The following is a 27,004-nucleotide window of genomic DNA, read 5'->3' as shown; positions in this document are numbered from 1 at the left end:
TGGTTTCCTGCACCAGAGGCGGCAGTGCAGCTGACGGACCACATCCTCTCCCCTTCAGTTACCTTCAGTGCCAGGGAGTACTATGGTAATATGTGTTTTTTTAGACCAACATGTCAATTTGTATTGTTTAGATTGACAAATACCCAGCAGCTTCCCAAACAATAAAGTTTTGCAAAAACAATGACAAAACAAAACAAGAATTGCCAAAAAGCTGACGTACAATGGCAGGCCTATTGGCTTTGCCAATGCTTGTTTCATATTTTTGGAAGCCTTCTGTGCATGCACTGAGGGTTCCACCATGCCTCCTTTCCTCTTCCCCCCAAAAGATGAGATGTTCACATGAACGTCTCATGCTCCACATCTTAGGGTAAATGCAACGTCCTCTAAAAAAGTAGACAAAGTAAGTAGGATTCAATATCAAAAGGTGAATTGGCAGAAAGGTTAATTCCCTGTGGAGCTGTATGTGTATGTCAATCTAGCGAACAGCATTAACTAAAAGTGCATAAATAGTATTTTGTGTAATAATGTCAGGAAGAATTTAGTATGCAGAGAAGATGCACCCCACACATCAAAGAAAGCAATAGAATAGATTAGCAAAACACAGAGGCCTCAGACGCCCCCCAAACTATGTACTCAGATTACATGTATGGCTGCAGTCTGCATATAAACGTATGAATTTAAACTACTTTCACTGTGGATGAAGTTAACACAGAAGCCCTATTTTCTCAAAGTGATGTTATGCCCTTGTACAGCACGAGATCCAGCTGTCCTTCACAGGGAGCTGATCTGCCTGCTTTCAAACTTGCATTATGGGGGAGTGAAGGCAAGGGCAGTGATGCTGAGTCAGCTGTAATGTGGCTCTGCAGTCTTGGCTGAGGCACAGTCTTAGTTCTAGGCCCAGCCAGGGCCTGACCCATTCACCTTTAGCCAGTGGGAGACACTCTGACTCAGAGTAGCTCTTTGTCGGACATTTCAGTGGGCTTAGAGTACAGCGCATTTACTATGGTGTGAGGTGCTCTGATGATTAGGTAGTCTTTGCGATTCCAAGTGGGCAAACGATCCTGTGCTTCATAACCTGTTACCACTGGGACTTTGGCCTGACACTTCTACCTGTTCTGAAAGTTTTAAAACAAGCCCCATTGGACCAATGAAATCAGGAAGCTTGTCTTCTTTGGGGCCCCTTACCCTTTTAGTGAAAAATGCTACCATAGAAGGGTCCACAGTACTTTTCTGATAAATGATGCTGACACATTTAGGAGGCAGGAGCCCAAAACGTTGTTGACTGTTCATAGAACCGAGCAGATAACTTGATGGCAGCATTTCGATCTGCAGCCTCGTGGCAAGCCTTTCTGGCTCTTTCAGGCAAGAACACCAAGCATACGCGGCGCACCTCCCCCACATTTCCATGCATGCATGAGAATGCGCACACCGTAACAGGCCTGTAGTCAAAATGCTACACCCCCCACTGATGTATGGAAGATGTTTCTATGAGTCTTTCTGGGGGCATGCATTTGCAGCATGGGCTCTCCAAATGTTCAAATATCAGGAGCAGGCTCAGATGAACTGGGGATGCCAATAGTCCATGTCTGGAAATTCTTCATCCGGAATCCCATTACAGTCGGTATCTTCACTCTCAGATTGAACACCTCTGAAGGCTCTTTTTTTGCAGTCTGAAAACTGGCAACATTTGCATTAAGTCATGTCTTTGTCTTCTTGCAGTGCCCATGGAATCTTGATAATTGGTCAAGGCACAAAGATAATGGTTGACCAATGAGTTATTTTCACATAAATCTTTTGTCGTGGCTAGAACCGGTTCCTACTGATCAATGCAGGCTTCCTTGGCCCTTCTTTTCATGCATGGATAGTCCTTGAAGTCCTATTCTTTGTGTCAGTCATAGTTCTTGACTATCACCCTGGAAGATGCAGGATGGTGATTCTTAAAGAAAAGCGATATGAATCTTGATCTACATAAACAGTTCTGTCGCCGACGTACCATTCATGCAATAATTTCTCAATGACTGTCAAAGCACTTGTATGATGAGTGTGATGTCACCGTGGCAATTTGTATGATCTTTTCAATGGGGCCATGATTGGCTTCATAATGCAATTTTTCTGTGGCTGCAACAGTGTTATTTTTCGATGCTGGAAATCCACTTTGCTAGCAATGCTTGCACATATTTAGCCATTGAATATGGATACCATTGTCTGACTTCATGGTTTCTGGTATTTATTATGTCAAAAATATCTTTTTTAGTGCCAATGTTACATCGGCCGGTCATTTACTGGAAAGTGCCATCACTTAAGGTAGTCTGATATTCATCTATGACAGCCATCAGGTACTGTCCAGGGGTGATGGGTCCAAATATTTTTACATCTACTCCTTCCCAAACATTTCTCTTAAGCACAGGCATCTCCAAAGTTTCAGGTGAGGACTGTATGCTTTAAGTTTGACACACGTCATTAGCTATGCGCCTTTACCATCAGTTCATCCAGTTCATGCCAGAGGAGATGCTTAGAGGCAACTATTTCACAGTAGCCTTCATGTGCAAGTTTGGCGGTGGCTTTCTTCCACAGTGAATTGGGAATGACCAAATAAGTATCAATCAGTTCTTTACTGTTTTTTTTTGTTTTGTGTTTTTGGGAGTTTTATATAGCACGAGCTTGACCCAAAGGTATCAGAGCGATTTACATGAGCACCAGTTGTGTCACAGATGAACTCGTTCATTTTGTTAGGCACAAGGAGATTGAGTGATTTGTCCAGAATTACAGGATGTTGAGCATCCCTGCTAAGACTCAAACCCCGCTTCGAGGTCTACCGCTCTAGCCATTAGGCCACCTCCTCTGATGACCAAATTCTGAATGGATATTTCTGAATGTCTTCAGCTTCTTCCGATCGCACCACTTATAGGAGGACTTCTTGACTGTTGAACTATCTCCAAATAGCAGTGTCAGTTTTATCCAATGTCGATGAGGTGGCCACCAAGTTTAACAACTGCCTGGCGCAAATTGTGACTTGGATGCAGGATAATTGTCTCAAATTGAACTCAGAGAAGATGGAGGTGCTCCTCTTCGGAAATAATACCACCTTTTCGAACATTTCCTGGTGGCCTTCCACTCTTGCCTACTTCCTTCCTCAGTACAGACAGCTAAGAATTTAGGGGTCTTGTAAGACAGAGAGCTTTGCTTCTCTGATCAAATTAATCAAGTTACATCTTCTTGCTTCTATCTGCTCAGGATTTTGAAAAAGGTTTTCCCCTACTTTCCTCCAGATCTGCAGAAAATAGTCATTGTGGGTCTTGTCATTTCAAGAATTGACTACTTTAATGCTTTGCCCATGGGAATAAAGAAGCACTTGCTGCATAAGCTTAAATCACTGCAAAACGCTGCAGCACGGCTACTTTTGAAAAATCCCAAATGTTAGCCCTGTCTCTCAAAGCATCTTTGGCTTTCACTGGCTGCCAGTTGGCGAGAGGATCAAATATAAGGCTGGTCCACAAGGCGCTCCACAAGACCGGCCTTCAGTACTTCCCAAAAATCTTTTGCTGGCATATGCCGAGCCGTGATCTTTGGTCCAGCTCAGCTAAGCTGGTAGTCATCCATAGAATCAATAAAGTGAGATGGGGATGTATGAGTTTTCCTGCTCCATTTGTAAATTGTGGAAATCTATGGCCTTCCATCTAAGATCCCAATCTAACATGACACAATTCAGGAAAAATGTTAAAAACATGGCTTTTCTCATCCCTTTCCAAATAGTATTCAACTTCATGGCTTCTTTTGAGGACGCTAGCGCCATGATGCTGTTTAGGCATTTGAGCTCTTTATAAGCTTTTACTTACTTACTTACAATGCTGGGCAAAGATAGGGTACGCAATAGCATTTAGAGTGCGGTCATCCTTACAGACAGCAATAGTTTGCTCTTGTTCATGGTGAGAGGATGAGCATCCACCACAATTTATTGAATGTGCTCATCTGTGATAAAAACAACTGACTGTGCATGACAGAGAGACTCTGTAAAAAAAATCAGCTGGGCACAAATTTAAAATCGTACTCTTTAGGATGATAAACCCTACCTCTCTATTTGTGGGGGCATCTTGGCCCTGCGGTTATCAAATATGGTGATGAAATCTTGGTAATTAGTCACTACAATTAAGGCTTTACATATATGAAAAGATGAAAATGTTCATGTTGGAAAGTAGGTTATTGGTAGGGGCAAATGTAGGTCTGCCACTGGCAATAAGGCCACTAACACATGATAGGACTCAGCATAGGTCTTAGAAAATTATTCCTATGCTCAACCTTTGGTAACGTGGCTGCGAGCAGACAGGCTTAACTTCAAAAACAGGTATGCAAAGCATTTAAAAACACAATTTCAGTAAATAATTAAGACACAACACATAATAAAAATCCAACACCAATTTATAACAATAGGAAATAGTTTTATCTTTACAATGACACCACAATGACTAAAATCCAATGTGGGGAACCGGAGATATGAATTTTCAAAGATTTAATAAAATATAGCACTTAGAAGATTATAGCACCATATTGTGATACCTGCTCGCGATAGACCGGGCCAAAGTCTAAGTTTCAGGCTGGGCGCGATGGAGCCCTGAGCACCTACAGCTCACGGCAGGTCCCGGTCTCAGTTTCTACCTTCACACTTAGAACTTTTCTGGAGCTTTTCTTCCCGAGGGCCCTCAAAGCTCCAAGCCAGTCTGGATCCAGTGAGGGTTCGCCGGCTTGACTTGTGACGAGGTCCCGGTCAACTTTCCTGGTGCGGACTTGAAAAATTTCTCAAGATCACTTCAGTGGGGCAACCCAGGAATCCAGGCCGGCCCGCGATGGAAGGCAGGCGGCTTGGCTCTCGCGGTTGCTCCCGGTCACCTTTTCTACGAGCGGACTTAGAAACTTTTCTGGAGTTTTTTCTTGCAGGGTCTCTCGATGCTCCTCATTAAGCCAGATCCGGTGAGGGTTCGCCGGCTTCAGTTTTCTTCTAGTTCTGGTCAAACTCTGGAAGTTGGACCCATGGAGCTTTTAGCGGGATGAACCTGGATGGCTTGACCGGCTTGCGGTTGAAGGCGGGCGGCCTGGCTGGTCAGGTAGAGTCGGTCCCTCTATGGAGTTTTTTTCAAAGTTGCTCCAAAGTTCTCCAAACTTCTTGAACTTCTTCCTGAAGTTCCTCAAGGTGTCCCAAAGTGTCTCAAACTTACTCCAAGGGTCTGGAAGCTCCAAGATGGTCCTTGAAAATTGAGGACGTCAGTTCCCACTCCACTGGTACAAAACCCTTACAAATCCACTGATGGTTCTCCAAGGTGTACATTTAGTTGGTGATGTTCCAGATGAGCTCTTTTAACCTGTAGCTTTCAGGGAGTCCACTCTTTAGTTGTTTTTAGCAAGATAATCCACAGGGCTGTAGTTTTCAGATGGTGCAGTCTTCAGAGGTCAGGGCTTAGAAATCTTTGCACATCAAAACTTCTCAACAGTGCACTTCTTGCTTCAGTAAGTTTCAAGCAGCAGATCTGGAGGGCTCTGCCCCTCTCAGATACTGATTCCTAGTTCTCTGGGTCAAGCAGGAGGTCACTTCTGACCAATGGGAGCAGGGTAACTCCTCCAATATATGACCACATCCTGTAGAGTGTGGCATTTTTTTGTCCCAGAGTGCATCAAATCTTCCAAATCCATAATGGCTGATTTTCCAGCGAGGAGGTAAGAGCTGGCTGAACACACCCCTAGGATGGCTAATTTACTTAGACTCTCCCCCCTGCCTCTGCTCATACCTTCCTTAATCCTACCATCTGCCTTGGGTGGGAAGTTCAGAGCTGTAAATGACACTGGTCTCTACTCTCCGCTTTGAAGAACATAGTTTACAACTCCTGGCATTCCTATGAAACAGCACACTGCCCTGCCAGCAGAGCTGGTTAACCCCAGGGGCTCTTTATCACCCCTTCAAGGCAGCCTGGCTAATCCACTTAACTCGGACCAATCAGGACTGACCACTGGAAGGCTGAATTTGGACTTACAAACAAGGAAGTCTTATAACTTCTTGTATGTACACTTTAGGAGAAATTCAACAATATGATATTGTTGGATTTATCAATACCATTCTGGGAAGTCTTGGAATGGCATTTCTAGCCCTCTCCTATCAAGAGTTATTAATCAATAGCTTCCTACCATGTTAAGCTATGTCACAGGGGATTTGCAATGGGGAAAAATGACTTGGGCCATTTTTCCAGCACCAGGACTTACAAAAACATATTGTATAAGTACTTGTCTTATATCTTCAGGAACCCCATCCCGTGTGCAACTAGGGGAGAATTCGGGGGTTCTGAATCTATATAAATATTTCAGATTCTCCCTCAACGGTGCTCCTAGCATCAAAGTCGAATTTGAGCAGCACTTTACCACAGTGTGGATAGTAAAATGTGAAATTTCACTTTACCCAGGCATATAAAAACTAATTTTATAAGGGTGTACCTTATAAATACCTGACCCCCACCCCTGGGATACCTAGGGTAGACCCTGGGGGTCCCTAATATGCCAAAACATTGCAGGTTAACCATTTTTAAGTGCCCCAAACACCAAAGTCGAGTTTGGGCACAATTTACTTTTTAAAAGCAGTCCTTGCACCCAGGGCTGTTTTTAAACTGACCTCAGGCTTCAGCAGTGCACACAAGCAAGTGCAGAAAAAGGCTGCTGGCCTCTAAACTGCCAGGCCCCAGGGTACTGGGGACTTCTAGGTAATTTAATCCCCCTGCCTTATTATATACTAGGGTCCTATAGGGGAGGTCATGCCAATCACAGGGGTATCCCACCATACCATTGTGTACCCTAGTGTATGTAGGTGTTTTAACTGTATTCTAATGTGTCTCTTTCAGCATAGCACTGGCCCTGGGCCTGGTTAGGCAGAGCCCAGGGGCAGTCAGAGTCAGTTAGCACCAGTATCAGTCAGCAAAAGGTTGGGGGGTGCCCAGGGCACAGGATGTCTTTGCCAACAGTTCACATGCCCAGACAACAGCAAGACTTTATTTTTCAGCTTGTGTAATGGCTTGATTTTGTTTGTCAGACTTCATTAGCATATGCACGATCTGAAAGAGTCAGCCACAGGTATTTAAACAATATGGCTTGTGACCACTTAAGTGCAAACAGGGCTAGCTGGGACATAAGGTGAATCGAGATTGCAACATGCTATGACCAGTACGAACTCTGCTCTAAAATAGAACTTGGAAGGAGAACTTGTGGGGAAGTACCCCAAAGCAGTGCTTTAAGTGGGATCAAAAAGATGGGGAGCCGGGGGAGGTCTCTAAAATTGACATTTCAAAAGTAGCATAACTAGGAATATTTTCTAAGAGGCACAGCCTATGTAATTTATTATGTTGTCCTGTGTTTCCCACAGCATGCCCCCTGACCAGTATTTGGGTGCCTCCCTCTGAGTTTTCTATTACTGCATCCAGACATGTTACACAACAACCAACATATATACCTGGAACAAGTGAGGCCTAATGGCTTTTCCAATGAAACAAGACAGACCTAACTAATGGAGTAACAGTGACTTTGTTGTGAATAATTAGAACTGAAAATATTGCAATTTTGGAAATATGACACTGTGACTTAAACATTACAAATCACTGATCACTATCTTTTGATTCTCAACTTCTGTAAATACTTCCTTTCACCAACTTCACCATCCCCCACACAAACAAACATTGCATTTAATTTTTCGTATGGCTCTAACCATATTTTGCCAGCTGTGTGCCTCCTCCATACACTTTTCCTTAGAATCAAAATTTGAAGTAGAACATATGTGAGAGGGTGTGGCTTAATGGCTAGGGCGGCCGACATTGAAGCTGGGGAATCAGGTTTGAGTCTGGCAGGAGGCTCAATCATCCTGTTATTCTGGGCAAATCCCTTACTCCCTGTGCTTGAAAATGAATGTATCTGTCTGTAATGCAACTGGTGCTCATGTAAAGAGCTCTGATACCTTCGGGTTGAGCTTGCGCTATATAAAACTACAACAACAACAACAACAACAACAAAATATATATGACCATCGTTCTCTGCGTTTTACAGAGAGGCCAAGGATTGTATGTGCATGTAGTGAGAACACCTTTATTTCTCACTTGCAGCACTATGAGAAACATGCACTACCTTCAGCCTCAACTCCTGAGCACTCAATTGTGCCCCATCATAAAAACAACCTAAACTCACCCAGACACCGGTATGAGCCTCATTTCACAGTATGCACTATATAAGAGTCATTAGTTACATAAAGGAAATCACAGAAACACAGCACCTGGAAAAGGGAAATACTCTTAGGGAATAAAAAATGAAGTATGACGTGAAATGAAAACAGTGGCTAATTGGCTAACCTTGAGGTTTTTTTGCAGTCACTGTTGCGATATCTATCAGTGTTTTTGATGGTAAAGTTAAGGAGGTGAAAATAGGGCCCGATAGGGGCCCCTTCTAAGTCATTTTTAGGTCTCGCCTGACCCAGCGCATGCGCTGGTCTGGCGAGACTTTTTGTGAGGGCTTAAAAAAATGCTATCATGGCCGGCCTAGAGCTACAGTGCATGTGCGCGGGCGCGTGCCGCGCTTGATCGAGATCACTTTCGCGGCCGCTTTGATGTAATGCTTGTTTCTGAATGTTGTGTTTCTAAACACGCTCAGCTGTAGGCCTTTTCTGTTTACAATCGCATCTCAACGCATCCACACAATGAGAGCTACGGCGCCCCCACAACCCCCAGCAAGGCTTTCTCGTGTTCATGTCATTTATGCGTTTTGTTTTTTATAATAATTAACATAGCGCGAACTCCACCTCAAGGTATCAGAGCACTTTACAAGAGCACAACTCGCATTTTTTTACCGCGGTCTAGTGTTTGCATTATTATTGCCGACTAAACCATTCTGCATCATGTAGATTTGTTGTTAAGGTGAACATAGTCACTGAACAGCGATCCAATGTTTGCTGGTAGAAATAGTGCACCTTATTGTGCAACCCTTTCACCAGGGTGGTGTTGGCCATTCCTCTGTGTCTCAAGCTGAGGGCGGAGAGTTTCTCGTGCATTGTTGTTAAGAGCATTAGAGGTTCTGACTGCCATAACTGCCACCATGTGCAGCCCACTGGAGAAGCTGGAGATCATCTGCCACATTCAGAAGTCACTTAAATACACTGTTTTTGAATGTAAGTGGCTGCCAAGCAGTGCTCGTTTTGTTTGTTTGGGCAACTACCTGCCGGGCACCAGCGTACTACAGATCTACGAAATCCACCATGGAGAGGTGCAGCTGCTAAGTGAGGTCAGAACTATGGGCAGGGGAGGTGGGACACTGTGCAGCACAGCTATTAGCTGACCTCCTGTTAAGATGGGGACTTTAGGCTAGTTTTATTTTGTTGTTGTTCACACCACCTGTCATGCTTGCTTTTAAATGCCTTCACCTGACTTTTTTTGCAGAGCAGTCACACTCCCTCTGTGCCTGGTCGACCAAATCCTTCTCAGATCCATGCCCCTCCAGCAGGTCTCCCTTCCCCCACCACTCCTGCTGCAAAAATAAACAAGCATTGGCATAGCCAATAGGTCTCGCCTTTGGGACCTTATAAGTGTTTACCACGCAACAGTTGATGTTGTTGCACCAAGGATATTGTGCTGGATAACTAAACTCTTATAAGGTACCAAAGGCGAGACCTATTGGCTATGCCAATGCTTGTTTAAATGCCCAGCTCTACACAGTCTTCACACTGTACACCAAAGCAGCTGCTAATCAAAATGCACAAACTCGGAAATCCAAAAACAATCAAATATTTACCATACATGCAAATCACACTTATAGCCGTAGAAACTGCATTTACAAGTAAAAGAGTAAGAAGTTTCACGGGTTGAAGAGCAGCAAATAAGTGGGGTCGGTGTATTAATGCCAGAGTCAATGACCGAACCACCGATGAATTCATTAACACTAAAGTCACACACAGGGACTGCAATTTACCGACTAAGATAACAAAACTACATTACCCAGGATTCACAGAGAGAGAGGCGGCTTCACGTGACACATAGCTTGCACAAAGGCTCCAGATTTCCTGTCAGCTGATCTAAACTCAGCCTGCCCTGGTTTTCTCAATGGGTATACTTGAACACGGAAGAGCTTAGACCGGTAGGGGTTTATCCTAGCTCGCCTTAAGTACATTTATACTCCAACTTCCCAGCAAAGTTATTTGTCATTCAGAGCGCGAATGAAAACCTCTCTTTTATGACCCCACTGCGTTTTTCTTTTACCCCTAGCATTCTGTGGCCGTATCTTTCAATACTTAAAAACCTCTGTGCCGAACGTCGTATTTCAGTTAGATTTTATTTTGTTTTTTATTTTGCAGGAAAGGAGACTCTGCCATTCCATAGAAGAAGTTTGCATCTGGGCTGAGCAAAAAACAAACCAAAATGTCTCCCGAAAGCAAGAAGCTCTTCAACATCATAATCTTGGGGTTTGCCTTCATGTTTATGTTTACTGCCTTCCAAACCTGCGGGAATATTGCGGTAAGCTGTGCTCTGGACTCTTCCTATCACTCGAGCATGTAGAAAAAAATGTGCTTTGTTAGAGTTCCTGCTGTTTAAGAGATCTCACGTTGTCACACGTCTGGTGCCAAGGTCGAAGTGCATGGTCGAATATTTGCGTCAGTATCAGCCCACTGACCCTCTTTATGCGTTCTTGGGGTAGATAAATCTAGACCTCTTGAACAGGAGCTTTCCATTTTCACGTCTTTTTTATTCCCTTGAATGTATTTCAACCACCTATTCAGGGTGCTCGAATTAAAACACAGTGCAGTACACACCCTGCTGCCCTCCTGTATCTGGTACAGTCCATTCCTTTAAATGAGCTCATACAAGATCTCATCACTAGAAATCAATATGAACTCCGAAGGCATCCTGCAGCCGCGCGCATCCATAGATCTGTGGCAGCCTCTCTTGCTCTTGAGCTCTAGCTGGGCTCTTGCGTTTATGTGCCACCACCTAATCCCCTGGCTTTGATTTGTCTCCAAATATTGTGCACATGTGCCCTTGTGAAAACGACTGTGCTTAACTCTTGTCCCAAACACTCCTCCTGGAAGTCCTGCTTCCTGTGCTGGGGACCCCACAGCCGATCAGACTTATGCGCTGCAGTCATTATCTCAACTTTCTTGGCCACTGCAGCATCTTCCAAAAGGGACTGCTCACCACAGATTACTTCTCCTTTAATGTGACTTTGCTTCACTTCAAAGTCTCTGTGAGCTGTAGCTTTGCGGAACTGATATCATAATACTGATGCCATTAAGCATTTTTTGAATCCACGTACTGCAAACTCCTAAGAACTCCATGTGTCCTGCTTTGTACTTCTTGAGTTACCTCAATGCATTGAACTGAATGCATTGCAACCAAATCCCCTGTCTAGCTAATGCATAGAAAATTCTGGGAAAGCTCACTCTGTTTATTCTACCAAAAGTAGGTGGGTGGAACTGCATTTTGGAATGAAGCAACAGCAGTTCCTTTATCAGATGTAGAGCCCACCTCACCAATGAGCATTGGGAGGATGCAGATGGACGATGGGGTGATCTACATGGATCAATTTGAGATTATAGTTAGTTACAGGAATTATTTGAAAAGAGCTGGCACAATAGGAATACAACTGCAGTGTGCGTTATTGAGCAAACATATCACAGGGATAGGATAGAGTGAGGACCTGTTTTATCATGCCTGCATGCACGTGTGTGTAGTGAGATTTCATTACCTCCTCAACCCTGCTCTACCCAGTTAGTACTCTGCAGTGTGTCACTCCCCCCTTTAGTCAAGCATTAAGATGGCGACCCACAGGCCTGAGCTAGATGGTATTTAAAGGACTTGCATTTCAAGGTTTAGTTGTTAGTTTCCCTTGATTTTGAGAAGTGATGTATCATTCTTCCTCAGGCGGAGATGATGGTGCTAAGAAATGCACAAGGGTTGATCTTTTTATTTTTTTTATTTTCTCCTCCTGATCCAGGCATTCAGATTTAAGCCACAACTCTTTCCCTGACAGAGGCCCTACACAGCTCTAAAGGGGCTCCACTGTCGTAACAGATTTCGGGTGCAGGGATTCCTCCTTCCTTGCCACCATTTGGTTCTTTTCAGAATGTGCCTTCTTCATCCTGACCTTCCTGTGGATACAAAGAGGATGAAACTCTTGACCCTGAGCCTTCCTAGAGGCAAGCTTGTGGAGCACTTTGATATCCCATCTCTCTAGAATTATTTGGCAGATAATCTTCAGCCACAAAACGAGGATGCTATGACCAGCAAAAAGATGTTTAAACAATTTTTGATACTTTCTTTTTCCAAACTGCCTGTCTGTAAACTAAGATGTTTACTTGCGTTAATGGGAGAACTTGGAAAATACATCCTTACTCTGCTTTCATACCAGGCTCTACTTTTTTTTGCTAAGAGTGAATTAGAAGTTACTTCCTCCCTAAATCTGGATTCTCTAATGACCAATCTGGCATGACATTCATCAGTAGTTACTCACAAGGTTGCAGTGGCTGATCTTGTGTATAAATGTTTGGAAGCCTCTGCATTGGGTCCACTCCTCGGCCAAGAGCTCTGTCCAGAAAACTGACTCTTTTTTCAGGGGATTTTAGAATTGGTACAGAAACAGCTGTAAGTCCTGGCTCTCCCCTCTAATAACCGACCAAGCAGTTTACTCATTGCAATTTTTGATGTCTCAACTTTTAGGAGAAACTAGTCCAGTTATCAATCTGAAACCATTTCATCAAATCAGCTAATTTCAAGATGAACGCATTACAAAGGATCATTCTGTTGGTTCGTCCTGGGGACATGTGTACATCACTTATTATATGCAGGATGCTTATCTACACATCACACTTCGTTCATCCCAGCAATAGTTCCTACAGGTTTGTGTGGAGCTTTCCAATGTCTGTTTCAGGTACTACCATTTGGTCAAAGCTATCTCCAAGGTCCTACTCCTTTGATAACAATGGTACATAATGTTGGTATATTTATTCATCCTTATCTGAGTGATTGGGTGATTCATTCTCTTTTAAGAAGTTGGGTTACTGGTTGAGGGGGGTGAAACCATACTCGAGCAGCAACCACAATCCTTGTCAGGGTCAAATCACAAGCAAACCCCAAATTAACCTGTGCTCGACCCTTTGGTAGCTTGCCACAGAGCAATCGGGCTTAACTTGGAGACAATGTGTGAAGTATTTATGCAGCACTTTAAAAAGCAATAACGAGAATACAAACACAAGCAGAATCCAACACCAAATTAGAAAAAATGGAGTGCAAGGTAATAAATTGAGACTAAAACAACAAAAATACAATCAGTAGAACAGGAGATGCATAAGATTTCAGTGAAAATGGTGCCAAAAACACAAAGTGGCAACTGTGGCTATCTGGTCGCCCCTGACCGGGACAAAGTCACAAGTTCAGACCGCCTGATCTGGAGTGCAGACCGGCTACAGGAGTCCCTTTAGGCTTGCTGGAAAGACAATACCTAAATCCTGGTTGTGAATAGATGTGGAGTCCTGCGTTGGCAGTGCGTCGGACAGCTGTGGTGATGCGAGATCCAGAGGAGGAGATGTCACACAGCAGTGGTTCCAGGGAGCTGTGAAATGCAATGTCATTGTGTGGAGATGCTTCGCTCAGCGACAGTTCCAATGGACTGCATTAGGCGAGACGATGGCCCTACATGGAGATGTGTTGCACAGCGGCGTTTCGATGGGGTGCAAGGGGCAATTGGAACTTCTTGCATTCGGGACATCCACGCAGCAGAGGCAATGCAATGGTTCAGAGGGCGAGGCGTTTAGCAGCAAAGAAAATGCACCGGTTCTTCAGGAGATGTTCCGCACTGCAGAGGAGATGCGTTAGTTCTGCTGAATCCACTGATGGGCTGACAGAGCACCTTTAGGCCCCCTTCCAAGGGTCCAGGACTGGGGTGGTACCAATTGGAACGGCAGTAGTTGCAGATGGCAGAGTCTAGGTGCTGGGTTCAAGTTTGTTGGAAGCCTGTTCTGTCCCTGAGGCTTCTGATCAAGAGGCCGGCCAGCTAGCTCTTGGAGTCACTCTGGGGACCTGGGTTTAGATATGCAGGTCAAGTCATCTTCACCCAGGCAAGAGGGCAACAGTCCAGCAGAGTAGCAGTCCTTTCAGGAGCACAGCAGTCCTTCTTCCTGGCAGAGTCCACAGGTCTAGAAGTGTAATGAAGAGTTTGGTCTGAGGGTTTAATATTTACAATATTTAGACCTTGTTCCCACTTTGAGGTAGAGGAAGCTTCTAGAGGTTGCTACCCTCACCCACCCCCAAGGTGTCAGGCACCCCTTTTTTCCCTGTCCTGGCCTGAAATCATAAAACACTAGTGACAAACCCTTTGTAAGAGTGCTGAGGCAGAGCCTTTGCGATGTGCAAGTGTGTAAGATGACCGCTCCTCCCCCTCGTTAACTCAGAGTGGCCCATCCTGCCAACACATACTTTCCCTTTGTCTTATTGCCTGGGAGCAATGCACAAAGACCAACTGCCAGCTGCACCTAATCGTATGACACAGAAGCAGGCTGCTGGCACCAGATGTGTAGGACAAAAAAATGCCAACTTCTTAAAAGGGGCACTTTCAGAATTGTGACTAAAAATCTGACTTTAGTGGGCATGGTCAGGACCCAGATGGAATAGAATGCTCAGCTCGGAGCTCGTACCGCCGATCCCCAGCTTCGGTCAGTCATCCTGTTCGATTGAGACCCCTGTGATTTCTCTCGACTTGGTGAGCATGTCCGGGAGCAGAATAACTAGCGGCAGAGTGACTAGATCGGCTGCTGGCGAAGGGGGGCTTGACTTCCTACAAAATGACATAGAGAAGCTGAGTCCAACCGGGACATAGAGACGCGGAACATCAGCGGCAGAGGGCTGGACCCGGTTGCGGAGGACGCTGCATTGCTATCCTTGTGTGTGCCTCTTTCTCTTTCCTGACCCCCTGCCTTAATAGAGCCTGCACGGAGGTGCCTGCTGCTGGACTGCAGAGGGAACTGCCTGTGGAAGAGTGGCGGTGAGATACGGCCCTCCAGGGACCTTGCGAAGGGATACACCCATTTGGGTGTGGCCGAGCCAAGAGGGATTGCGGCTGAAGAGGCCGACCGGACAGAGCTGGTCAGTACCCTTCCTGCCTCCCTGGTGGCAGCCACAGAAGCTATGGCAGTGGTTTGTCGCGTGCAAGGGGCCTGAAGATGGGTAGAAGAGACTGACTCTGATTCACACCCTTGAACTTCTGGTCCGACGTGGCTCCAGAGAAAAGGAAAAGGGCTGGCTTCTGGGGGGGGGGAGGGCTTCTGGCTGGATCTCTTCACCCACTGATACCGTCACGGATTGCCCTGGGCTGCCCACTGCAAGGTGATGGCGTGCAAGGACCTGGTGCCTCCAGGGTGAGAACGGTTGGCGGTCAACTGACGGTGGTAACAGGGCTGCATCATTGAAGGAGTGTGTACCCAGCTGCAAAACTATTTGGGACCGCACCCAGGAGTCAGTCGGGAGTGAGAAGAGGTCCTGACTGGGGGAGTTCCAATTGACTCTCATGTGTCCACAACATGGTACACCTCCTGGGGCCTCCGTATGAGGAGGTGGGACTAGTAATCTAAGCTCAGGTCGATGCTGGGCGCTCTGACTAAACAAGCTGAGGAAGATCCTAGGCACCATTGCGGACCTGAAAACCTCTCTGGAGGCTAAGATAGATGGAGTAGCCCTATATTTAGGTCTGCTCCAGGTGGCGCATCAGAAGCTGTCCGCTAAGATCACAGACATGGTAGATGCAGTGGGCCAAGTAACCCTGGATCTTGGCAAAATGAAGGTGCGGTTGCGTGACCTGGCTTCGGCGGTGGATCACCTCCAGGAGTGAATGGAGGATGTAGAGGGAAGTTCCCGCTAAAATAATATTAGGATGATAGGCCTGCCTGAGCGTAAACAGGGACAATCAGTGGAACGCTATATGGAACAATGGGAAACATCCTTTACCCCGCAGTCGCACCAATGACCTGCCTTAACAATTTAGTCACTACCCTGACTGTGACATCACCACTTACCTTACCACCCAAGTCGTTAAAACAACTTGCTTTAGGCGGTGCGTTGTTGGACTGGTGTTGGATTTTGAAGTCCAACACCTTTCCTACTGTTGCGTGGATTGGAGTTGGAATAGTAATTTATACTATTCCAAAGTCCAACACCCCCTAAAGCAAGTACCGACTTGCATGGTAAAGTAATACATGGTAAAGTTGCAGTCGGGGTAGTGACTGCGTTGTAAAGGCATACAAGGTAAATGCATGCAGTGTTCCAGCATACAACTGGAACAGTGGCTCACTGTCACCATATACAGTGTAGCCCCCTGGTCCTGTGTTCGATTGAAATGGCTTACCATGTCACAGGGCGACCATCAGCCCCCGGGGCACCACCACGGCCAATGATAGCACGGCTATTGAACTTTAGGGACCAAAACCGAATCCTACAGACCGCCAGGTTGCATGGCCCATGGACAGTGGAGGGCAATGTGGTCCACCTCTTCCCTGACTTCACGCTCCAGATCCAGCAGAGACTGCGTTTGTTCCTTGAGGTGAAAGGAAAACTGTAGCAGCTGGGACTCTCATATATGCTCCTGTATCCGGCCAAACTCTGGGTAGTCTGAAATGGCTCAACGTACTTCCTTTGAGATCCTGGAGGATGACTGGAGCGTGAGAGTGAGGTGGTGGAGGGGGTGGAGAGACAGCGGTTGGCTGGGTGGTAAACTGAGGAGGCCGAGGAGCCCCCTCAATAAAACTGTCCATCCTCGTCACAGTCAAGATGTGAAAGGGCTAAAGTGGTGGAGGCCGTAGCGACCATTCACCACTGAAGACAGGCCGTCCAGGGCCTCCCACATAGCATCGGACTCAGAGGTGGACACTGTACTGGGGCCTCTTGGCCCTGGACCCGAGTTGACACCTATGACTGCGGATCGCATAATTTGACCTGATCTACCTGACCCCAGGTGGGCCAGAGGACTGGAGGGACATCCAGCGAAGCTGTTATCCTGAACTGTTTGGGGGAGGTGATATGAACATTATATGCTACATAATTAAACTGCACTCCATGCAACATACATTCCAAATACCACTCAGTGCCACATAATTACACACCACATAATTACACTCTACTGAATGCAACATACCCTCCACACAGTACCACTCAGTGCCACATAATTATATGCTATATAATTACACTGCACTCAATGCAACATACACTCCAAATAATAGCACTTACTCACATAATTACACGCCACATAATTACTCTACTGAATGCAACATACTCACACAGTGAATTACACTCTACTGAATGCAGCATACACTCCACACAATACCACTCAGTGCCACATAATTATATGCTACATAATTACACTGCACTCAATGCAACATACGCTCCAAATAATAGCCTTCAGTGCCACATAATTATATGCTACATAATTACACTGCACTCAATGCAGCATACACTCCAAATACCACTCAGTGCCACATAATTACACACCACATAATTACACTCTACTGAATGCAACATACACTCCACACAATACCACTCAGTGCCACATAATTATATGCTACATAATTACACTGCACTTAATGCAAAATGCACTCCACACATGACACAATTTCACTAAGCATAATTTCACTCAACACCACAGTTCCAGGCTACACAATTCAACTCCACACATTTCCAATACACACCGCATAATTACACACCAAACAACATATTTCAATTCCACAATCCACAATGTACCTCCAATCCACACCATATAGTGTCGCCACCTGAGCACCAAACATCATTCACCACCAATGTTCCCTCTAATTTTTTTCCTCTGTGTGCGGCAGTGTAAGGGCTCTGTGCACTTCAACCAAGGCTATGTGCGCCGGGAACCAGAACGCACGTGTGGATGCAGCGCCAAATATCACTCCAAAGTTTTGCTTAAAAAAGGGAAAAGATGGTGCATTTCCACACATGCAGCACCACATGAAGAGTCTTAATGCAGGTTTTCAATTTAGATACACACGCCATGACATGAATTAGTTACACCAGCAAGTTCACTTTGGGTTTAGAAAAGCACAGGACTCCAATGGTGGTACCATAATAAGATTTTACTAAAGATCCTCAACTCGAGCACTTGGACACATCGTGCCTAAGTAGGGCAGATTATTATGTCCACAGAGGTGTATTTTAGAACAGCTGAAAGTTCGCTGACTTATTGTTGAGATGTTTTCAGTAAAAAAAAATTGCTGAGTGATGGCTAGTTTATATTTTTTTGTAGTAACCGGTAGATCACCTGCTTGGCACTCTATGTTGTTCCTGCAGTTAGTTTTGGCTCTCCATTTAGTTTCAGACATATAGGCTTAATCATGTATCAAGGTGCAAAATGGGACTGCCTTCTGGAAGGCCTCTATGATACCAGGCTAGTTGTAAATTGGGGAAAGAGAATCTTCAAATTACTTGTATGATACTAAACATGAAAGATGTTTGGTGAGAAGTGTGAAGGACAGAAAAGTGGTCTTGTTTGTTATCAGTTGTGAAGGTCAAGTTGACTGGAGTGACTATTGAGATACTCACTGCAAAAATGTAGAAGCTTAACAAATTGGTCAAGAAAATGCCTATTCCAGGAATTTTGTGTCGCTGTGCCTGGAACCCTCTATCAAGGGCACTACATATCCATTCCATCAAGAAGTCAAGTGACCGTGTTCCAAAAGAAGCGGTCTTGAAATTATTTGCACAATTTTCTTAAATTTGTGTGAGGATGTACTAGTATGGTAGAGGTGGCATGTGTTGTAGTCAAAACTCCACTACATCATAATCCTGATATTCACAAACAGATGCTAGCCAAAGCCTCTCTAGGGCAACAATATCTGTTTTCAAGTTGACCACTGACAATGTGAATGATTTTCATTAACACTCACTCAATAACAATCTGTAAATCTAGCAGGACCTGCATGGAACAGTACTTCACTAAGGTATTATTTTTATTCAGTTTATAGGGGAAACCGTGTATCTCACACATGCCAATGTGAAACCTCTGCAGCTATGAAGCACACATTGTGCTTCAGATTTGCTGCATTCCTTTTATTATTAGTGTACGACTGTGTGCTGAATGTGGGCCTTTGAGATAGTATTCATGTAAATGGCAGCGCCCGTGTGCTCTGCAATTCTCATGAATACTATCTCAAAGCCCACGATCAGCCCCTCAGCTGCGCACTGTTAATAAAAGAAATGCAGAGTCTCAGACACGACGTCTGCTTTCACGCATGGGCGGTTCATTAATTTGGGCTTTGGGGCTCAGCCCCCCACACTCCTTCCTGCCTCCTTTTTGATTTCGTTATCACTCTGATTTTACTTTCAGGACCCTCATCCTGCCTGAAGGTTAGGCAGTCAGTGCTCTTTTGATGGGCACATGCACTGGTGCCCATGTGCCATGTTGCAGGCTATCCAGGGCACACATACTTCCAGCCCTGGTTTCTGTGGCCACACCCTCCTGTGACGCAGAACACCCTCGCTTTAAGCTTAAGCCCTGTGCTGCCAGAGGCTGTTGTCAATCAGAGAGGGTGCTCCTGTCTGACATCATCAATAATCATTCTTGGTCAGAAACATGCGTAAAAAGCAGGTCAGAGTTTTTTTGTTTTTTTTAGAGTTTTATATAGCGCAAACTAGACCCAATCATATCAGGTATCAGAGCGCTTTACATGAGCACCAGTTTCGTTACAGATGGACACATTCATTTTTTTTTTAGGCACTGGGTAGAGTAAGTGATTTGCCCAGAATCACAGGATTGAATTTTGTCTGCACCAGCTTTTTCTTCTGTTTTTCAATGTTGATAATAGGGATACTACTTTGTTGAATATTTGGAGCACTGGTTTTGTACAAAAGTTCAAAATGGAATAACCTGAAGCACTTACTTGAAAAGTAGGAAATGGTTTTGAATAAAATTCCTTATATGGGTAGCTATCAGCTGAGAGAAGAGCGTTCACGATCATCGAGGACAGAACACTTAAATGTTACCTCACCACATTACAAGCAAGAGTAGCGGACAGTGTGCCCCCATTTCACCCCCTACCAAACAAACCCAAGATTCAGAATCGTCACTGCATCTACTCCTTTTTTCAAAAATGTGCTTTCAGGCTGCCCGATAGCTCAATGCAAGTGGTATCCATGTAACCCTATATTTATCCATTATGAGTGTACATCATATTAAACATGTTTTCAAGGAGTTAGTGAACAGTAAACCTGTCAAAAATGGTGTTGCCACTCACTACACCCTGAAATACACATTGCAAAGCAAGAGTTCGGTTGAAGACAGCACACAATAAAAATGACATCCTGTTTTCCTCTCCATATTGAAATGAAACGCTGGAGTGCCCACGGTCCTGCATTCAATATATTGTGTGTTGAGCTCGATGTGTCAGACAAATATAGGGTCTTGTCTTACACCCTATAAAGTAACACCAGCTGCCACTGGTTTTCAAAATCCTCTGAAAGCTGATGTCTTGTTTAAAGACTCTGCATTTCTTTTATTAATATTGCGGGGCTGATTGTGGGCCTTTGAGATAGAATTCATGTTAATTGCAGCGCACACGGCGCTGCAATTAACATGAATTCTATCTCAAAGGCCCACAATCAGCCCGCACTATTAAAAAAAGATGCAGAGTTTCGGACATGATGTCTGCTTTCAGAACCCTCTGAAAGCACACATTGTGCTTTAAATTTACTGCATTCCTTTCTCCTTCCGTTCTGCAAAGGATGATGTGAACGGTCTCAGCGGATGTGCTGTGTGCAGTGTGCGCTAAATAGAGGACACTGCGCGCTCGGCGTGACTCCAGTGCGCGCTCGTTCAGGGGAACAGTGTTCACCACCACCATTTGCATCAGCGCACTACCTAAGCCTCACGTCAGTCTGCCCTTGGAATCTGGCATCTGTTAATTCTCCCCTAGTGTCCGTCCGCTGCTAGTGTTCTAAATAAATTACTGTTTTCCAACATCCACTCCCCCTGTTATTTATATCCCGCTCCCCCATAAAAAAAAATATATAACAAACAAGCATGAGAACAGCAGGAAGAAGTTGCCAGCAGTGCAAGTACAAAAAAAGTAGAAGACATTTTTTATATTCAAATTCTTTTTTTAATCAGGTTTTTCAGTTGTATATAATGTCGTCTTCGTTTGTATAAAGGTAACAGAAATGCTTAACACTTTTTATTATAACTTTTCAACATAATGCACAGCAGCCACAATTCTCTACAACATAGCCAAAAGTTCTGGCTAAACACAAGGTCCCAAAGGCGAGACCTTTTGCCTATGTCAATGCTTGTTTATTTAAAGTGGGATGGTGGGACCGGGGCATTTGATCCCAGAGTCCTTGCGGGTGACCACAGAGGGCTTTCGATACCTTTGCTGCTTCCATTCAGCAGTCATGCAGGGGTTTACACGGTCAGCCTATAATCACCACTGGCGATCCTTCTGATGGTATCAAAACTGTGATTGGAATCCATGCAATTATCAACACAGGTGAGTGTTACAATTTCTTCAGGATAGGTTTGACTTGGAATTTGTAGTGTCTATAATCAGAGTTCACTTAACAGTATGTGTTATGTTAAAAATATTTATCAAGCGCACGTACACCAAATGGTTTCATGGCGCAGTATGTCTCTGTGGGGAGAAATTTCCAATATTGAGTTGGGTGCAAGACTTTTGAAATGTTTTTTTATACAGTGGCCCCCTGTGAAATTGGTACCTCTGTATGGGGCCTTTATTAGCTTCTTACAACTCCACAACTTACACACTTTGAACCTTTAGAAGAAGTGGCTCTTAACATTTTCACTCTGAAAAGCTAGGTTTGGGATGTTCTTACTTTATCTTGGTGGCTTGGTGAACTAGCCTCTTTGTGAGCCCTAGATGCTTATGTGAGGTTTTATTTGTCAGGTTGATGTTGGGTTTATGGCCTGCTTTTCAACCTAAGTTAGTATCAGCATTTCATCTAGACCAGAATATCCTGTTCTCCTTTCTGTTTTTAAATCTCCCTTCTAAAGAGGAAGATTCTTGGCTTCTGTTAGATGTGACTGAAGCTGCCTGTACTTTGGGTTTTACATTGTGTTAGTCTATATGTAAATTCTGGTGTTTTTGACAGCGATGTCAAGGGTCAGAAAGCTCAGGACTTTGGAACCAGTCTGCTGACAGAAGTGCTTCCAACTAGTTACTTCTCATTTAATACTATATTGTTTCATAAATAGATGTTTTCCATTTTTAGGAGAGTTTGTGTCTTTTGTTTGGATCCAATGATTCTCTGGTATTTTCTCATAGAGTTAAGAGCGGGACATGGTAGGGTTGAGGAGATAATGCGTTGTTTGCTTACCAGTAATGTTCATTACTTCAGTAACCCATCCTTACAAGTACTTGTGCCCCAATCTCTCTCTTCTTGTTACAACATTTATCGCCAGCCCTTGGGTGCAAGAGGCTGTGAGTGGGGGGCTGACATCCCTTTATGGTGGAAGGAGTCCTAGGTAATCCATGAGAAAGGCAGAGTTATTTATTTAAACTTGGTTACCTGTTGCCGGAATGGGATGTTAAACATGTTATAAAATAAATACTGAAATAAGGGATGGTAATCGGAGTAATGACTATTACGGGTGAGTACTCCGTCAATTAATTTATTCCTTTTCATCTTTTATTGCCAAATGACCATTGAGCAGCACTTACGTTGCATCAAGTTGCAATGAAAAACATGCCTTCACTTAAGTGACTGTCTAGCCAGGCCCGCATAGACACTGTGCTATTTAAACGTAAGCCGGTGTAGAGAAGTTGAGTATTTTAGTGCAGGTTTTCCCAAACATTATCGGCAACTACCACATACTTTAAATGTGACACAATTTCAAACCATGTTCTGTCAGGACTATGTAAAGCTTCTTCCACCCTGATGAGTTTTCCTTTAAAGCACTCAAAATGTAAATAAAATGGCGGTCATACTAATTTCATGTGTCTTCCGAACAGCAAACTGTGATCTCCAACCTCAACAGCACAGATTTTCACGGCAGTGGCTATACCAGGTATGGTGTCCCCGTGTATTATGTTTTAATTTATGGCAGCCTTTCTTATCTTTATTGTGCTTAACAGTACAGAAGTATGCACATGTTGCTTTTGATTCATGTTTTTCCTAGCCTATACGATGCTTTGCCTTAAGTGTGTTTGCTTCACAGTGAAGAGATCTGTGTGTAGGAGTGTTTGAGTGAAGGCATCCTTTTTGATGCTAACAAATTATTTGTAAGAGTTTGAGAGTGGGAGCTGCATTGTCGGTCTCCGTTTTATCCATTTGTTATACTGAGCAAGGATCTTCGCTCTACCAAACCAGGTCTATTCTGTTCTGCTATAGAAATTTTGGGAAAGTCGTACATGGATTAAAAAAAGGCATTACAATTCGATTGTAATATCAGAGTATTCACTTTACAAATGTGAATGAATAATTTCTATATGCAGGTACACAGGTTTTTTTTTTACGTGCAGCCCGCATGCATGCATGACAATTTGGATGAAGATGTTGATGTTTTTGGAGTTAAAGTAACTGAATCTGGCAAGGTAAAAAGAACCCCTCTGAGACAAACAGATGTTTCATACTTCTTGCAGTGTTTTTTTTTTTTTTTTCTTTAAATATCCGACTGCTTCTTGTTGATCCAATTATTTCCTTTGCTGTCTTAGATTGACCTTGCTTGTACTTATCTTTCTTCTCAACTCGTAAACCTTTGTCTGAGTAATCCCCAGTGCGGTACTCTTATGTATGTATATGACATTTCTATAGGGCAACCCTATCCAAACATTCTACTACATCTTTATTACAGAGCATGCAAAGTGGTCAATAGAACTACACAAGGACAACACTACGCCACTTGCTCATGCTCTGCGGTGGCTGGTGATCTTTGAAAGTGGTGGGCGTAATACCGGGCAGGAGTTCACCTCATTTTATTCAAACTTTGTCCTACTCATCACTCTCTCTCTCACACATTTATTATTTTGCCCCAATCCTACTGACATTCTCTCACTTGTACTCAGTCCCACTAACTGTTACTCATTCACAAACGTACTCACTGGTTTTCATTCTCACTTGCAAACACTTGCACAAACTCGCCCATTCACAGTTTGGGCCCTGGTGCAACTACACCTATTTACCCATGGCAGTTACACCCATGACTCACTTCCAATCCCTCTAAAAATCTCCATTCAATCAGTCCTTCTAACACATCACACTTCTTAAATCAATCCCTCGTAGTTGCTTTATTTTTTCCACACACACCATTAAATTCAGATTCTGACTCCCTTTCACTTTCATTGGCATGTGCAAACACATACACACACTTTCACTCCGTCCTATTCACTTTCAATCACTCTCAAACACACTCGCAGACACATACATATATGAACAGAGAACTGGTTTTTTTACTTACTTTACTTCCTTTGCTGCCAACTCGGACGCTCCACGGCAGCAGCTGAGCAGGAATCTGGTGCTGGACATTGGAACCAGCAAGCCATGAATTCCAATGAGGAGCCAGACGTAGCAGCAAGGGCACTTTCCAAAAGGGAAAGATCCTCCTCAATCCCTCTCCCATCTTCTTGATAGGACTGGAAGCACATCCCTATAAGAAGCTGGGACAGAGCTGGGGATCCTGACCCTGCTGCTCTGTGTGGCATCTCATTGGCCTCGGGGATGAGACTGACACAATCAGCCAGCCATCTCTTAACACTTCAGTGTGCTCTCTAAAAAAGAATTATATGACCTTGTCAAGCAGGTGGCCCTCTGGAGCACAATTGGGTTCAGCTTCTCCTAAAATCTCTAAAGATTTCCTTCTGACAACTTGTGCTGTTTGAAGTGGTCTGCTGTTTGTTAAATGAATCCTTACAACAAGTATCCTTCCCATATGACATGCTACATCAAACCATTTTTCAGACAAAAGTTTCAGCTTATTCTACCCAGCAAACTAGAAGCCCATACCCAGTAGCACTTTCCTAGGTAAGTTGGTTGAAAAATGTGTCTTTGACCAACTTTCCAACTTTTGTGAGGAAAGCAATCTGTTGTAGGATCTGCAATGTGGTTTCAGACCAGGCAGATACCTAGAATCAGCTATCATAGCCATAAGGGAAGACCATAAAATTACAGTTGACAAGAATTGGGTAACAGCATTTGTACTTATCAGTAGCGTTTGACATGGTCCACCAACACTTGCTACTACTGAGACAGTGCTATAAAGTGGATAATCACCTACCTCCAAGACAAAGACTGGTAATCCTTCTACTTTATACAACAGCTCCTCACACCCTGCACTGTGGCATCCCATTGGGCTTCAACATCTTTCCTCCTGTGTTCGATATCTACCAAATTCCCTTATTTGAACTGCATAAATCCTTCAACCTGACAGGCTACAGCTATGCAGATGAGGGATGACAAGCTCTAAGCAGTTGCTTGAATGAAAATATTTTACAAAATCAATTAAATTCATTTATACTTGAACTAATCTGTTAGAAAGATCTTACACAGGTGTAAATGTTTTTAAAGAATTGAGTTTATCATGAAAATTCTTTCAAAGGGTCCAAAAAAACTAATACAAATTTCTGAATGAAACTACGCAAAGCAACTGAGTTTTCTAGATCTTTCAATGCTACAAACACCTCTTAGTCACTAGTGTGCACACCTTTTTACAAAGATCTAACAGGAAAATGTGACTGGCTACACTGACAACAAATTCTTGAAAACAACAGTTCAACGTAAAAGTAGGTGCAATAGTCGACATTTCGGTCTATATTGTAAACAACCGCTAGACCGTCTTCAGGACATAAAATCCAAGTGTTGGATGACCCTTAACAGTTTGTATTGACTTACTGATTCAAGTCATAGTCCAGTCCATCAAGACTTCGATTCGAAATCAAGAAGGGGCTATCAAATGGCATCCACTGTATTGACAATGAAAGCGGGCAATTCTCATTTCATGTGAGCCTGACGATTACTTTGAGTTGGCTCCGATGCGACCAGAACTACCTTGTGTCTAGAAACTGGATGGGCCCAGCATCAACGAACGTACTGCTGTGTTGACAGTTGTCGTCGACTGCATAAAGCTTGTCATCATTATTTGTATATTAAATGCTTAAACAATGTGTGCTTTAGAAAATCCCTTGTAGGCACCCTCACCCGCTATTTACTGATCACCAAAGCCTCTAAGGGTATATTGGGTTTCCCACTTTTTCTTATACTACAGCAATGCAGATCGCACACATCATCCTAAAAATGGGCAAATTAGAGGACCTCGACTCATCCACTTGATAATTGCCTCCATGTCATAGATGCATGGATGAATTCCAACCTAAAACTCATCACAACAAAAAGAGATTCTGACCTGTAGACAATGGCTAAAAACACCAACCTATGACCGTGTGGCCAAAAGAACTTGTTGGCATGTCAACAGCTTCAATAAAAGTGAGAAACCTTGGGTTAACTATGGACTCTGACTTATCTGTAACCCTACATTTCAACGAAATCACTAAGAGCACCTGTCACACCATAAAAACACTTAATGAGTAGCTTACTGTACCTTGTATAAGAACAAATGCAACAAGCTATTCTCACCTTTGTGGTGTCAAAGTTGGACTGTGCTGACTGTTTCTACCTAGGGGGCCTGTGCTTCCTAATACGGGACTTAGAATGAATCCTGAACACTGCAGCAAGACTTCCCCCCCCCCCCCCCCCTTAACTCCAAGGAATACATGATGCCTCTCTTGCAAGTGCTTCTCTGGCTACCTATCGCCAGGTGATCAGTGTTTTAAGTAATTCTTCATTGTTCAGATTCTTGCAAGGAAAAAGACCATTCTATTTACATTTGAAGTTTAAACAGTACTCCCAAAACAGGATTCTATGTTTAAGATCAGCACCTTGAATCATCCTGCCCGTGTATGAAAAGAAATTCTTAGAAGGTTCTGCATTCTTATTCCATGTGT

General features: G+C 43.9%; 1 protein-coding gene across 1 annotated transcript in view; it reads left to right on the top strand.

Moving 5' to 3' along the window:
- The first annotated feature begins 10,026 nt into the window (after positions 1-10,026).
- The window catches only part of MFSD11 (major facilitator superfamily domain containing 11), a 204,952-nt gene continuing 187,974 nt past the window's right edge, over positions 10,027-27,004 (top strand). The window contains exons 1-3 of the mRNA XM_085616897.1: positions 10,027-10,140; positions 10,358-10,517; positions 23,021-23,076. Of these exons, the coding sequence (XP_085473023.1) occupies positions 10,422-10,517; positions 23,021-23,076 (152 nt within the window). The 5' untranslated portion in view covers positions 10,027-10,140; positions 10,358-10,421. The remainder of the gene's footprint in view (positions 10,141-10,357; positions 10,518-23,020; positions 23,077-27,004) is intronic.

The sequence above is a fragment of the Triturus cristatus genome, chromosome 7 (assembly GCF_964204655.1).
Source record: "Triturus cristatus chromosome 7, aTriCri1.1, whole genome shotgun sequence".
Taxonomy (NCBI): Eukaryota; Metazoa; Chordata; class Amphibia; order Caudata; family Salamandridae; genus Triturus; species Triturus cristatus.
The sequence above is the reverse complement of the archived record's forward strand: the minus strand, read 5'-3'. Positions and strand labels throughout refer to the sequence as shown.